General features: G+C 35.1%; 1 protein-coding gene across 1 annotated transcript in view; it reads right to left on the reverse strand.

Annotated features, from left to right (window-relative positions):
* The window catches only part of TEX11 (testis expressed 11), a gene marked incomplete at its 5' end in the record, with an annotated part of 187,803 nt that overhangs the window by 47,008 nt on the left and 123,917 nt on the right, over nucleotides 1-16,878 (reverse strand). The window contains 6 exons of the mRNA XM_077774971.1: nucleotides 659-775; nucleotides 2,208-2,278; nucleotides 8,284-8,370; nucleotides 9,499-9,539; nucleotides 12,971-13,027; nucleotides 15,955-16,040. Of these exons, the coding sequence (XP_077631097.1) occupies nucleotides 659-775; nucleotides 2,208-2,278; nucleotides 8,284-8,370; nucleotides 9,499-9,539; nucleotides 12,971-13,027; nucleotides 15,955-16,040 (459 nt within the window). The remainder of the gene's footprint in view (nucleotides 1-658; nucleotides 776-2,207; nucleotides 2,279-8,283; nucleotides 8,371-9,498; nucleotides 9,540-12,970; nucleotides 13,028-15,954; nucleotides 16,041-16,878) is intronic.

A 16,878-nucleotide genomic window follows, 5' to 3' on the forward strand; every position in this document is an offset into this window, starting at 1 on the left:
CAAAATTAGAGACAATTTTCTTAGCTTGGAAGAAAGATAGTAAAAAAACTAAAGATAAACCAATACTCTGGTCCATGGGAGACTGGGATATTGACGTTGGTATTTCTTAAAACGGGTAAGGTTTACAAAACTAAGAGTGGAATTCAGGCAAAGGCAGGAATTATGGCTTCTTGTTAAAATTCAGTTACTGATAAAATATTTAAGGGTGTGGGCCAAAGAAAGCAAATGCAATTAGAGTGAAGAAAAACAGGCCAAGTAAATAATCAGATGGCTATCAAAAGCTGTGGAGGTAGATGAATTTTTCCTTAGAGAATGTGTAAAAGGAAACAAAAATAGAAAAAAATCTCTATCTTATGGGCCACATATGATTGCAGGGAGACGATGAAGAATAGCTAAAAACAGATTCAGAAAAAGTGGTCTATGGGAAGAGGCATTTTAAAAGAAGAGATATTCAATCTTTTTAAAAGAAGAGGCCAAGCCAAATGTGACCTTTCCTTAGGGAGGAATGAGCTATTACAAACCTTTGAAATCAAGATGCTGCTGGAAAGGATGAAAGGATTCTTTAAAGAGAATCAGAAAGAACTGCATCAAGGAAGGCAAACACACCAAATAGCACACTAAACTCTTTCTTGTGTTTTCTTTGAAGGTTGCACATTACCTGCTCAGAAGCTGTTGAAGCTTTTCTCCCTTGCTCTAGATCAACTGCAGCTGCCATAAGTAAACATGTTTTCTGTGCAATCAGAATTACTTGATCAGAAGGACAAAACTGGGACAGCTGATAAGAAATAACCAGAGCGTCAATGAATAGTGTGAATTCCGCCAGGTGAACACAAACAATCAAAATGAAAATCAGCAACATCCTGTCTGAATAAAAAAATTCAGCTGGAAAAAATACAACTCACCTTAAAAATGATACAGACTATAACACTGATTTAGTTTTAATTTTATATTACTTTCCATTATTTTTAAGGACCTTTCTAGAGATAAAAAAGCTTCATGTCTTCACAATTTTCTTATCTTCCCAGTGGTAAGTACTGTCATTTGGGCTTGTATTTCTATCTAGTGATTTACTTCTTGCTTTATGTTGTAATTTCTAAGTGATTTTTCCCTTGGCAAAGAGATTTCCCCTTAGTATTGAATAGAGCTGAAATTAGCACATATATTGTCATGGTTGAAAGAGACAATGTCAAATCTTGACAGCCATTAGGACAACCTCATCATTAAACCTTGTCCTCTAACTTTAGAAAAAGCTCCCAGCTTTTATTACAATAAACCACTAGGCCACTTGGGATTCTTACACAGAACCCTACTAGTACTATCACAAATGTTCAAATTAGAACTCATTTATTTCACTTACTTTAAATGGCAATTATACTTAAACTTTCAAAGACTATTTCTTAATCTCCCAAAATGTTTTAGTGATCATAATCACTGTCATTGAATTAACAGCATTTCAAAACACCCAATCTCTCTAGGTCTCAGGTTACTCATATTAAAAGAAGGGAGTTATGCTAAATTATTTCTATAGTTCATTCCAGTTCTAAAACTCTTAACATTTCATCTATATCAATACATCAGACTCTGTGCTCCTGAATGTGTAATACAGATAGTCTTAGCCCCTCTTCTTTTATTCTCTTATCAACACTGTTTCCTTTCTGGCATTTAATCTCTCTACCTTGGAGGCTAATGACTATTTTAAAATGTTTCTAACTGAAAAATAATCTTACAAACACTTATACACAGAACCTGCTCTAGGAAAAATTATAAAGTAGGCCTAAGATTCTTAGCATTATTTTCACCTCCTGATGACCCCAGATACCTATTCTATATTCCTATGGATTTATAATCCTTCCAAAACTTTATTAGTTGACAACTTAGAGTATTCCTCTCCTAAAGAGAGTTATATTTTAATATAGGACTCTGAGACTGAAATTCCTTCAAACGCAAAGGAATAAGTCTCTTATGGTAGAACTTTAGGCTCCCTGATTGTTGTTTGTGATATTTTGGTATGGGGAGAACTGCCCCATGTTTGTACATTGTATCCTATAGGGATCTAATTCTCCTTAGGTCATTCCTGTTTAGATGTGTATTCTAAAAGTTCCTAGTTTAAAAGTCAATACCACTTTATATTTAGCCCTTGGCCATAGCCAGAGTGGACATATCCTTGTTGTGGTTCATTCAGGAAATTCTTATTAGAAGAGACTTACCTTGTAAGAAAGGATGAAAAACTCTCTCATCATCACTGGGTCTTTGTTGCATTGCACAGCCAAATTCCAAGCTGAAAGTTAAAATGTGATTATAGAAATCTACTGTTTAATCTGTACCATTATAATCTTGACTACCTGCATCTTTAATATTAATATGCTGAGGTGTTTCTTGGATTAAAAAAGCTAACTTTAGATATTTAGAAAAAATTTTCCAGGTAAATTTAAAGACTTCTGTCACTTCTAATATTTGATTCTAGCCAATGACTAATGGAGGTAGTACTGAATCTTTTATAAAAACTGGGGATATACAATATGTTCTTAGATGGAATAAATCTACCTAAATAATAAGGATCACCAAGGAGCTCACCACTGGAGTTGATAAATGTAGGTTAAAATTCAGCAAAGGGGGCAGAATTTTTTTTTGAAGAAGTAATAGCTGAGAACCTCCTTAATCTGGGGAAAGAAACATCCAAATCCAGGAGGCACAGAGAACTCCCATGAAAATCAACAAAGTAGGACAACATCAAGACATAGTGTAATAAAATTTGCAAAATATGGTGATAAAGAAAATATCCTAAAAACAGCAAGACAAAAGAAGTCCCTAACTTACAAGGGAAGATGTATAATGTTAGCTACAGCTCTCGCCACAGAAACGTATCAAGTCAGAAGGGAGTGGGGCATGATATATTCAACGTGCTGAATGAGAAAAATCTGTAGCAAAGAAAACTCTATCCAGGAAGGCTATCATTCAGAATAGAAGGAGAGATACAGAGTTTCCCCAAACAAAAACTAAGGCAGTTTTTGACCACTAAACCAACCCCGCAAGAAATATTAAAGGGGTCTCTAAGTGGGAAAGAAAGACCAAAAGCAACAAAGACTAGAAAGATTAGGGGAAATCTCCAGAAACAATGACAAAGCAAGTAATGAAATGACACTACATATCCATCAATAATTACTATGGATGTAAATGAACTAAATGCTCTAATCAAAGGCACAGGGTGTCAGAATGAATGAAAAAACAAGACCCATCTCTATGCTGCCTACAAAAGACTCATTTTAGACCTAAAGATACCTGCAGACTGAAATGAGGGGATGGAGAAATATTTATCATGGATACCTGCAGATTGAAATGAGGGGATGGAGAAATATTTATCATGCAAATGGAAGTCAAACACAAGCCAGAATAGCAATACTTATATTAGACAAACTAAATGTTTTTTTAATAGAATTTATTGTCAAATTGCCTTACATACAACACCCAGTGCTCATCCCAGTAAGTGCCCTCCTCAATGCCTATCACCCATTTTCCCCTCTCCCTCACCCCACCTCAGTTTGTTCTCTTTATAAGTCTCTTGTGGTTTGCCTCCCTCCCTCTCTGTAGACTAGTTTAAATCTAAATTTTAAACCAAAAACTGTAATAATAGAAGAACAAAGATACTATATTATAGGAAAGGGGACTATCCATCAAGAAGATCTGACAATCGTAAATACTTATGCCCCCAACTTGAAACATACAACTATATAAAACAATTACTAGGAAACATAAAGGAACTCACTGATAATAATATAATAGTAGGGGAACTTCACTCCACTTAGAGCAATGGACAGATCATCTAAGCAGAAAATCAACAAGGAAACAATGGCTTTGAATAACACACTGGAACAGATGGATTTACCAGATATATTCAGAACACTGCATCCTAAAGCAACCGAACACGGATTCTTTTCAAGTGCACATGAGACATTCTCCAGAACATATCACATATTAGGTCACAAATCAGGCCTCAGCAAGTACAAAAAAACTAATACCATACTATGCATATTTTCTGACCACAACACTATGAAATTTCAAGTCAACCACAAGATATAAATTGGAAGGACCACAAATACACGGAGATTAAACAACATGTTACTAAAGAATGAATGGGTCAACCAGGAAATCAAAGAAGAAATGAAAAATACATGAAAACAAATGAAAATGAAACCACAATGGTCCAAAACTTTTGGGATGCAGCAAAAGTGGTCTTAAGAGGGAAGTATAACAACACAGGCCTACCTGAAGAAGCAAGACAAATCTCAAATAAACAACCTAACCTTACACCTAAGATAGCTAGAAAAAGAACAACAAATGAAGCCCAAAGCCAGCAGAAGAAGGAAATAATAAAGATTAGAGCAGAAAGAAATTATATAGAAACTAAAAAAAACAATATAACAGATCAATGAAACCAGGAGCTGGTTTTTTGAAAAATATTAATAAAATTGATAACCCCCTAGCCATACTTCTAAAAAAAAAAAAAACCCAAATNAAGATTATGAAAAACTATATGACAACAAATTGGGCAACCTAGAATAAATAGATAAATTCCTAGAAACATATAAACTACCAAAACTGAAACGAAGGAATAGAAAACTTGAACAGATCCATAACCAGCAAAAAAAATTGAATCAGTCATCAGAAAACTCCCAACAAACAAAAGTACAGGGCCAGATGGCTTCACAGGGGAATTCTATGAAACATTTAAAGAAGAGCTAATATTTATTCTTCTCAAACTATTAAAAAAAATAGAAATGGAAAGAAAACTTCCAAATTCATTCTATAAGGCCAGCATCACCCAAAACCAAAGAATCCATCAAAAAAGAGAATGACAGGCCAATATCTCTGATGAACATGGATGCAAACAATTGTCAACAAAATACTAGCAAACTGAATCCAACACCACATTAAAAGAAGCATTCACCACAATCAAGTGGGATTTATTCCTGGGCTGCAAGAGTGGTTCAATATTCATAAATCAATGTGATATATACCACATTAACAAAAGAAAGGATAAGAAACATGATCCTCTCAATACATGCAGAAAAAGCATTTAACAAGGTACAACATCCATTCATGATAAACACCCTCAATAAGGTAGGGATAGAGAGAACATATCTCAACCTTATAAAGACCACATATGAAACACTCACAACTAATATCCTCAATGGGGGAAAACTGAGAGCTATTCATCTATGCACAGGTACAAAACAGGGATGTCCACTCTCACCACTTTTTTAACATAATTCTGGGAGTCCTAGCCACATTTTTTTGGAGTCTACCAAAAAACTGCTAGAACTGATACCCAATGTCTGTAAAGTCACAGGATACAAAATCAATGTAGAGAAACCTATTGCATTTCCATACACCAATAATGACACAGTTGAAAGAGAAATCAAGGAATTAATCCCATTCATAATTACATCCAAAACTATTAAGACACCTAGGGATGAATGTAACCAAAGAGGTAAAAGGCTTGTACTCTGAAAACTTTAAAACACTGATGATAGAAATTGAAGATGACACAATGAAAGGGACATTCCATGCTTACAGACTGGAAGAACAAATATTGTTAAAAATTTTTATACAACCTAAAACAATCTACACATTTAATGCAATCCCTATTCAAAATACCACCAGTATTTTTCACAGAGCCAGAACAAACAAACCTAAAATTTGTATGTAACCATAAAAGACCCTAAATAGCCAAAAGCAATCTTGAAAAAGAAAAGCAAAGCTGGAGGCACTATAATTCCAGAATTCTGATTATAGTACAAAGTTGATCAGTTCAGTGTATTACTGGCACAAAAACAGACACGCAGATCAATGGAACAGAATGGAAAACCCAGAAATGAACCCCCAACTATATGGTCAACTAATCTTCAATGAATCAGGAAAGAATATCCAATAGAAAAAGAATCTCTTCAGCAAATGGTGTTGAAACAACTGGATAGCAACATGCAAAAGGATGAAACTGGACCACTGTCTTACACCATCATGAAAATAAACTTACTACCATGAAAATAAAAAGTGGATGCAAGACCTAAATGTGAGACAGGAAACCATCAAAATCCTAGAGAAGAACACAGGCAGTAACTACTTGACAATGGCCATAAGCAACTTCTTTCTAGATATGCCTCTGGGTGCCAGGAAAACAAAAGCAAAAAGAAACTATGAGGATTACATCAAAATTAAAAGCTTCTGCACACTGAAGAAAACAATCAACAAAACCAAAAGGCAACCTATGAAATGGGAGAAGTTATTTGCAAATGATATATCTGACAAAAGGTTAGTATCCAAAATATATGAACAACTTATACAACTTAACACCCAAAAAACAAATAACCCAATTAAAATGGGCAGACGACAGGAATAGACATTCTTCCAAAGAAGACATCCAGATAGCCAACAGACACATGCAAAGATGCTCAACATCACCCATCATCAGGGAAGTATAAATCAAAAGTACAGTGAGATACCACCTCATACCTGTCAGACTGACTAAAATTAATAATACAGGAAAACAATAGATAACAGCGAGGATGTGGAGAAGGGGGAACCCTCTTACACTCTTGGTCAGAATGCAAACTGGTGCAGCCACTCTGGAAAAAATTACGGAGGTTCCTCAAAAAGTTTAAAAAAGAAAAGAGCTACCCTACAATCCAGCATTTGCACTAGTAGGTATTTACCCAAAGGATAAAAACACGGATCCAAAGGGATACACGTACCCTGATGTTTACAGCAGCATTATCTATAATAGCCAAATTAAGAAAAGAGCCCAAATGTTGATCTACTGATGAATGGATAAAGTTGTGGTATATATGCACAATGGAATATTACTTAGCAATAAAAAAGAATGAAATCTTTCCATTTGCAAGGATGTGAATAGTGCTAGAGAGTATTATGCTAAGTGAAATAAGTCAGTCAGAGAAAGACAAATACCATACAATTTCACTTAGATGTGCAATTTAAGAAACCAAACAGATCAACATAGAGGGAAATAAAAAAGAGAGGCAAACCATGAAACAGATTCTTAACTATAGAGAACTCAGGGTTACCAGAAGGGAGGTGAGTGGCGGGTGGGTTAAATAGGTGATGGGTATTAAGGAGGGCACTTGTTGTGATGAACACTGGCTGTTGTAAGTGATGAATCACTAAATTCGACAACTGAAAGTAATATTACACTATAGGTTAACTAACTGGAATTTAAAAACTTGAAAAGAAAAAAAATTCAGCAAAGAACATGGTACACTACAATCAAAAGCTGATGAAAATTGATGGAAAGATTCAACTCTTCCATAGAGCACTGGAAGGCCCCATTAGGCAATGTTCAGTATAATCTTCACATTGAAAAATGAAAATTAAAATTCAGTAAAAGATGTATTGGAAAATAACTTTTCAAATGTCTGAAAGATCAAAGTCATTGAACCTGTATATGGTTTAAATGTGTTATTTTCCAATATTTCCATAAGTTTTTTAGAAGCCAGATCAANGAACGAGTCTACACTGTGACATTGTTGATTAATTGCTCTTGATTACTTATCACTGTAGTAACTGCCGTCACAATTTTTATACTTGATTTTAGCCAAAAGGCTGAGAAGGAATTGACTCCACAATTTTTAAAATAGTTTTACTGAAATTAAACCTACATAAAGTAAATTACACAACTTATAATCGGACATTTTGATGAATATTCAAAGTGAATATATCCATGTAACCAACCCAGATCAAGACAGATCTGAGTATTAGCAAAAACTCAGAAGCAATCCAACCACCCATTTTTAAGTCCAANTTGCATGCAGTTATTTTTTATTTATTTAAGTAATCTCTAGGCTCAGCATAGGGCTGGAATTTATGACCTCGAGATCAAGAGCTACATGGTCTAGTGACTGAGCTAGCCAGGTGCTCTACATGTAGTTTATTCTGATAAATCAAATTTAGAGATAAGTTAGGCATTCTAGACCAAATTTAGGAGCACAGCCTTGGGGACTTGCAGTTATAATTCATCATTTTATTCTTAGACCCATTTCTAGAGAAAAAGAAAACCAACATTTATTAAGTACCTACTATGTCCCAGGTACATACACAGTTTTACTTAAAATACTTAATAGCCCTATGAAGTATATTTAATTATTTCCTTTTTATAAATAATGAAACTGAGATTTAGTAAATTATCCTTGTACCCATAGCTACAAATAAAAGAACTAGAATTGGAATCCATATATGTCTGATTCTATACATCGCCACAGAATTTCCTTTTACCTATTTTTCGAAACCACTGAGCTTCATTAACCGTTGAGTCTTCAATCGAGTTCTCATTATGAAAAGACTGAGCAATTTTCAGGAGTGCTGTATTGAACAGAAAGATTTTATATTTGAAGTCTTTTACTTTAGCAAAATTGCTAATACTGCCTTAAAAATTCAAACATGAGTTTGAAATTAGAAAGTTCTTACGGTGTCTGTGTGCACAGGCCCATACCAAATATAATTAAAATGACAGCATTACCAAAGCTCTGAGAAGCTGTTAACTCAAATTTCTGGGAACAAACACACCTTTGGAGAGATTTAAAATTTTAATTAGAGTAATCACTCCCCACCCAAGGCAGAAAGACAGTATTTACATGTAAGGAAACCAAGAGTAGGAACAATCATCAAAAAGACTGAAATGGAGGTAGAGAACTGGAAGAATATCAATAGGCTGGCATTAATACTTACTGAGCTCCCATAGCAAGCATGGTAAAGAACCAAAACATGCTGTCATCATCAGAAGGCATTCATTACATACCCACACCCTCTTCTGATAGAAAAGAATACCAACAAGCAAAGTTTAAAAGCTTTTAAACCACTTTACTACATTTGACACCTTGTTGACAGGTATTTGAGGTATAAAATTGAACAGCTGCAGTAAATGGAATAGTTTCTAAGACAGAGACTTTGCAATGTGTTTTGGACAAAAGGAAATAGGTACATGGGTAGTGGAAATAGGAAGACCAGTGAGGCAAAAGAGACAGTAAGAAAGCACAGAGTTGGAAAAAAGAATTTGCTGTGGCTAGGAGGTTAGCTTGAAGTGCAGAGGGAAGAATTATTAATAGATAAGAGAGATGACATGGACTTAGGTAGTTAAACAAGTTTCAAAATAACAGAGTAAATGATCAGGATTTGATTCAGAGGGCATGAAAATTAAGTGGAAGGAAGGAGGGAAGGAAGGAAGCAAGGAAGGAAGGACATAAAATGTCTTTAAAACAAATTGGAATAAAAAGAAAGCTGAAATCACATTTGGAGATGAATGTTAGTGATGACAAACTCTTCTCTGCTTGTGAATAAATAAACCAAAGTAGACTGCTATGGCAAACATTAATAAAAACATGAAGCTTAATTCAAACATGAAGTTTGAGTCTGTGTGCTCCACGTACTTGGAGAATTTAATAGAAGCCAGAAGCAAGATGAAGGACTGAAAATAACCACAATGATATTTACCGTTATTCAAGCAAGCCAAAAGTCGATCCATTTCTTTCCTCCTAAAAAATAAAGAAGAGTGTTTTCCGACTGATCCAAAGCCTTACTTACAGAAAAGTACCAAAAAGAGACCCCAAGAGAGCTGCACAAAGACAATGCAAAATTGTGAAGTTTATTGTTCAAGGCTCTAACCTATCATTTCAACACCTTTTTTCCTCACTATAGGATACTGCCCCTCATTCCCCAGTGCCCTCACAGGTCTTTTTTGTTTTTTCTCTCTTCCCCTTCTACTCCCATTCTCAGCAAAGCAGTTCAATGACTGGTAAGGTTTTATATGATAGAGTCACAGAATTTGGGAGCATATAGTGATCTTTGTGATTTTCAAATTTTTTTTTTGAAGAGGGGGAACTGGAACACTTATTTCATTTTTTTAATGTTTATTTTTGAGAGAGAGAGAGAGAGAGAGAGAGGCAGAGGCAAGAGAGAGAGGGTACAGACAGAGAGGGAGACACAGAATCTGAAATAGGCTCCAGGCTCTGAGATGCCAGCACAGAGCTGACACGGGGCTTGAACTCATGGACTGTGAGATCATGACCTGAGCGAAAGTCAGATGCTTAACCGACTGAGCCACCCAGGTACCCCTGCAACAGTTATTTCAAATAAATTTTTATAAAAATCTAATATATGAGAAAAGATACAAGATTAGCTGTTCTGTTTGAGCCAGTGCTGGGTAGAGGCCTAAAGCCTCATCTTCCTGGAAATCCCTGAGGCAGTGCCACAGAATTTCCAGGGTTCTGAGGAATAGATTTTAAAAACTACTTATCCAGTAGAGACTCTTTATTTTGCAGATGAGGAAACAAATATGGAAATGGGGGATGATTTGTCCAAAGTCATGCAATTAATAACAATTTCAAGACTACTATTCAGGTTCTTGACCCTTTGTCAAGCTTCTTTAAGGGGTATATAAATATTGACAGAGGAAAACATGCCATTTTACTAAACAAAGGAATCCAATATGGAAGTATTGGCCAACTCAACTAAGGAAGTTAACAGGAGATGGGGTAGAGCATACTATGAGATTGGCCTCATCATAGGGAGCTCTAGTATTATAATAAAAGCAGCAGCTTTCTCAGGGATAAATATTAGAAGTCTGGTTTTTATAAAGTAACTTCTTAAATGAAAACCATGGAATTTTTAGAAGAAAAAGGAGCTTTAGAAATTACCCAGTTTAGCTTTTTTTATTTAACAGATGAAGAAAATAAAGCTTAGAGAAGTTAGATAAATTTTTGTTGTCTAATGTGAACCAGAGTTAGTGAAATAGCTAAAACCAGAACTCAATTCTGACTCTTCCACTGAATTAGGCTAAAAAAAAACCCAACAAATTAATCTATTTGTTAATTAAGGTCCTGACTGCTATCTGAAACACTGCTAGCAGATGTTATTACTATATTTACTTGAAAACAATAAAGGTGTAAGTTTAACCGATTCTGTAATTTAAGTTATCATGAATTTAAACAGGATTCCTTTCCTTTCCCCACTTCCAAATTGGCTTTAATGAATGGGGTTTGACTATATGCTACAATTACATGGAATATGAAGTGCTATGTAAGACCAGCGCTAAGGATCTTCTTGTAAAGAACTGATATTCAGCCATTTCAATAAACTGAAGGGATATTATGTGTCACATACCGTCCTATGTTTCAGAGATAGAAAGATAAATACAAATAGTCCTAGCCCTCAAATAGCTCTTATAATCTATTAGCTATGTTTAGTCTTTGAGTTTCCTTTTTTGTTAACTTTTTAAGATGATTTTGTAAATTTTTTTTTAATGGAAGTAGAGTTGACACATAATGTTACACTATTTTCAGGTGTACAACACAGTAACTGGACAAGTCTATAAATCACACAATGTGCTCCACAAGTGTAGCTGCCATTACTCACCATACAATGCTATTATCATATCATTATATTTCTAAACTTTCTATTGTGGAAAATTTCCAAGATGTTTCTATGTTAACAGATAAATGAATCCCCATGTACCCATTACCCAGTTTCAATAATTATTAAACTCATCATCAATCTTATTTCAATGATACTTCCACCCACTCCTTTCTCTCCCCTACTATTTTGAAGCCAACTCCAGACATCACATCATTTCATCAATAAATATTTTAGGATTTGTCTCTAAGAGATAAAAATTCCTTTAAAACACATAACCACACTTCCATCATATGTCTAAATATTAATTTCTTAATAACATCAAATATCTGGTCATTATTAGACTCTCCAATTGTCTCACTATCTCTTTTATTTTTAGTTTGATTGGGTTCCTTTTTAATATATTCATATAACCTATGAAGAAGAGGCAAAATTTATATTATAAAAAACATATCATCAGTCATATCAGTCACAGACATTTCCCAAAGAATTCAGTTGAAAAATATGTACTGCCTCCAAGTACAAATTATATATAAAGGAAAAGCAAAGCATAGATGCACTATTACAGAGTTTTTAATCTAAGCAGAGAATACAGAGATGAATAATTACTTTTCTAAAAGTTATCGCTAATCAAGATCTTGATAGAGTTTTTTCAAATCATTAGGAGGTAGTGGATTTTGTGAAAGAAAAATTGGTGANGAGCAGAAATATATTTGAATTCTCCCAGCTGACCTGATACAGATTCACAATCAACAAGCCAACCAGGTTATACATTTCTGTGGGAAACTAAGAGATATGACTATATACGTCTCATGTTAAGAAAAGGGAAAACAGTGGCACCAAGGTGGCTCAGTCAGTTAACCATATGACTTTGGCTCAGGTCATGATCTTATGGTCCATGAGTTTGAGCCCTGCATCGGGCTCTGTACTGACAGCTCTGAGCCTAGAGCCTGCTTCAGATTCTGTGTCTCCCTCCCACTCTGCCCCTCCCCTGCTCACACTCTGTTTCTTTCTCTCTCTCTCTCAGAAATAAACATTAAAAAAATTAAATGGGTAAATTTAAAAAAAGGGGGGGATACAAATGCAATATCATACTAAAATCATAGCTATGATTACCGAGAGCTTAGTAAGTGCATGGCACTCTTTTTTTTTTTTAAATGTTTTATTTATTTCTAGGAGAGAGAGAGAGAGAATCCCAAGCAGGCTCCATGCCCAGTAGAGGGCCTGACACAGGGCTTGATCTCACAACTGAGATCATGACCTGAGCTGAAATCAAGAGTTGGACATTCTACCAACTAAGCCACCCAGGAGCCCCTTGGCAGTCTTCTTCAAAGTGTTTTCACATATTTATTCATTAACTCATCACAGCAACCCCGTAAAGTAGGTACTACTATATTCTTATCTTATAGATGGGGAAACAAAAGCCCAGGTTACATATTTAATAACTGGCAGAGCTGTGATTTGAACCCAGGAAGCCTGCNAACATAAGGTTTATACTGAAAATTTCTGTAATTTTTCTAATGACAAATACATCACTTCTGTTGAAATAACTTACCTGCTTTCACATTCTGACATTTGAGAAACTTTTGGAAGAACAAGACAAAACAAACACCTGTGTGATAAAGTAATACAAAAAATGATGCTTAGGAAAAAACATGTGAAAGAATATTTATCACATCATTAACCTTAATTATTTCAGAAGGCAGAAGTGAGAAAAGAGAGGGTAAGGAGAAGACTAAATTTATTTTTCTTACAGATCTCTGTATTGTTTTTGTAATGAACATATATAAATTTTATAATTTTGGAAGAGTAATTTAAGAAAATAATTTAAAACAAAAGTGTTGCTTATGACAAATACTTAAAGAGTTCGACAGATTATATCATTGCTCCAAATCACCTGCTAGAACATCAGCTCCAATGTAGAAGTCTTAATATTTTTTTAAGGAACCTAGAACTAGCCTTTGGGTTTCACGTAAACTGTTGTTTCAAGGGAATATGACAGCATCATGATGAACTGACAAAATAAGGTAGTTTATAAAGTTTCAAACCCTAAAAATCTTTTTAAAAAGAACATTTATCCTGAATGATTTTATTTTTTTTCCTTAAATAGTTTGTCAAGTTGGTTTCCATATAACACCCAGTGCTCATCCCCACAAGTGCCCTCCTCCATGCCCATCTCCTCCCTCCCCCGCCCACCCATCAGTCCNTATCCTGAATGATTTTAGATATTTATCTGAGGCATACATATACCTCAAGACTCCTCTGATAGTGCTATTTCTGTGACCCCATTTCTTTTCAGAAGTGTGGCATCAAGTGTAGTTGACCAACAGAAGAACCACTATAAAACTCTTCTAGTTTCCAATTTTTGCCACTGGCATATTCTCAGTCACATCATTAGGAGTTATCATGTCGTAACCTCACCCTCCTCTATCTTACTATCGTATGTATATAAAAGTTCCCTTTTGACAAACCACATTTTTCTTCACAGAAAGAGAAAAATGGCTGAATCAAACTTAACTTGTGTCTTTTTTTTAACTTTAGGTATCCCTATCAAATTTCCAAGGACATTTTCCACAGAAATAGAAAAAAAAAATCCTAAAATTCATACAGAAACACAAAATACCCTGAATAGCCAAAGCAACCTTGAGAAAGAAGAATAAAGCTGAAGACATCACACTTCCTGATTTCAAACTATACTACAAAGCTACAGTATATAGTAATCAAAATAACATGGTACCAACACAAAAAATAGTAACACAGACCAAAAGAATAGACAGCCCAGAAATAATAAGAGAACCATGAGTATTCAGTGGGGGAAAGACAGTCTTTTTGATAAATGCTGCTGGTAAAACTGGATATTCACATGCAAAAAAAGATGAAATTGGGCCACTATCTTTCACTACTCACAAAAACTAACTTGAAATGGATTAAACACAGAAGACCTGAAATCAGTAAAACTCCTAAAAGAAAACACAAGGGAAAAGCTCCTTGACAATGACTTTTTAAGATATGACACCCAAAGCACAAGCAACAAAAGCAAAAATAAACAAGTGGGACTATATCAAATTACAAAGCTTCTGCACAGCAAAGGAAACAAAATGAAAAGGCAATCTATGGAATAGGAAAAAATATTTACAAACCATGTATCTAATATACAAAACAAATAAGGAACATATACAACTCAATAGGGAAAAAAAGCAAAGAATGTGATTAAAAAATGGGCAAAGGACTTGAATGGACATTTTTCTAAAGAAGACATGCATGGTCAACAAATTCATGAAAAGATGTTAAACATCACTAATCATCAGGGAAATGCAAATCAAGACCACAATGAGATATCACCTCATACCAGTTCAGAATTGTCAGTATCAAAAAGAAAAGATAAGTGTTGGTGAGGATGTGGAAAACAGGGAAACTTTGAACATTGTTTGTAGGAATATAAATTGGTACAGCCACTGGAAAACAGCATGGAAGTTCCTCAAAAATTAGAAACAGAACTACCTTATGATCCAGCAACCCCACTTTTAGGTATAGCTCTGAAGGAAAGAAAATCACTGTATTTTGTTTTTGTTTTTTTATTTTTTTCTTTTTATTTTCTTTTATTTTTTTAATAGTTTATTGTCAAGTTGGTTTACATAACACCCAGAGCTCATCCCAACAAGTGCCCTCCTCCATGCCCATTACCCACNGCTGTCAGCACAGAGCCCGACGTGGGGCTCAAACTCACGAGCCGTGAGATCATGACCTGAGCCAAAGTTGGACGCTCAACCGAGCCAACCATGCGCCCCAAGAAAATCATTATCTTGAAGAGCTATCTGAACTCTCATGTTCACTGCAGCATTATACACAATAGCTAAGACATGGAAATAACCTAAGTATCCACTGATAGATGAATGGATGAAGAAAATGTGATATTTACACACACACACACGATTATTCAGCCATACAGAAAAAGGAAATCATGCCTTTTGTGACAACATGGATGGAGTTTGAGGGCATTGTGCTAAGTGAAAAGAAAGACAAACACTGTATTATCTCAGCTATATATTGAGTCTTAAAAAAAAAAGCCAAACTCATAGAAAGAGAGTAGAATGGGGTTTACTAGGAGGTGGGTTTGGAGAAGTGGGGAAATGTTGGTCAAACAGTACAAACTTCAAATTATACGATGCACAAGTTCTGGGGCTATAATGTAGAGCATGGTGACTATGGTTAACAAGATAGTATTATGTATTATATATCTGAAAGTTGGGAAGAGACGAGATCTTAAATGTTCTCACCAAACACAAAGAAACTAATTTCTTGAGGTTATGAATATGTTAACTAATTCTGCTGTGCAAACCATTTCACAGTATCAGGTTATACACCTTAAACTTACACAATGTTATTTGTTGATTATATCTCAAAAAAGCTTGGACAAAATTTAAAATAACGGTTGGTACGGTAGGCATGATCACATCAGCACCATTTTTACAAAGCTTATAGGTTAAGAATAAGATTAACAGGAAATCCTTTCACATCTACAGGATGTTAATTACTTACTTTAAAGCCGAAAGGGCTTGTTGTGGGTCTTCTGAATATAAAGCAAAACATTCCAAAGCTTTTCCTGCCACAATTTGTAGTCCATTCTAAGTAGGACAAATATTATGTGTTAAATTATATCTCAAAGTGATACTTACAAAATGTTATCTAATTACAAGAAAAAATTCTGAATGTGTTCATTTTGTATTATCAAGTTGTAATGCAAGATGGTAGAATGAAAAATAACTCACTGACAAAAACTTAACAGTTCAAGTTGGTCCCAGAAACCCACTCCTCCCTATCCATAAATACTCACTGCCTTGCCAACACTGCCTGAACTCACTAGGATGAATCTTGTTGTGCTCTTTATCCCAGTTTATTAGCAGTAATGAAAAGAACCCTGGTCTCTCATTTGCAGCACTCCAATCACGACAAAGCTCTGTAAGTCCTTTCTTTTTTCCTCTTTTCCCATTTCTCCCTAACTCCCCTAATCTTTCCACTATGGTCTCTGAAATTCAGTTCATTATCATCAAAATCTTCTCTGGGAGCAACATCTTGCTCCGCATTCTTTCTATAACAGAAATCTAGGTCCCACCAAGAATCTGCTTCCAAAAAGCCCTCTCAAGTCACAACTTTTTCTCTGATCTCCTTTCTCATCCCCATAGACCTGGGGATGCAGTAGGTGGTGTTTTTGATCGCTGTTTTAAAAGTAATCTCCCTTCTTTCTCCTTAAACTCCCCAGCTTTGAATTTCCTGTCAGACTATATCACCCACCACTCCCCTTTGTGCTGATTTATCAGTTCTCAGGCCATTTCTTCTTATTTCTTGATGACCTATTTATTGTAGCTATTTTCTCGAAAAACTACTCTTGTCTTAGTTTTTGGCACTTTCAATATACAGATATATGATCCTCCTAATATCCTGTTCTCTTATTTCCTTGAATTC

The sequence above is a fragment of the Crocuta crocuta genome, unplaced genomic scaffold, assembly GCF_008692635.1.
Source record: "Crocuta crocuta isolate KB4526 unplaced genomic scaffold, BGI_CrCroc_1.0 scaffold394, whole genome shotgun sequence".
NCBI lineage: Eukaryota > Metazoa > Chordata > Mammalia > Carnivora > Hyaenidae > Crocuta > Crocuta crocuta.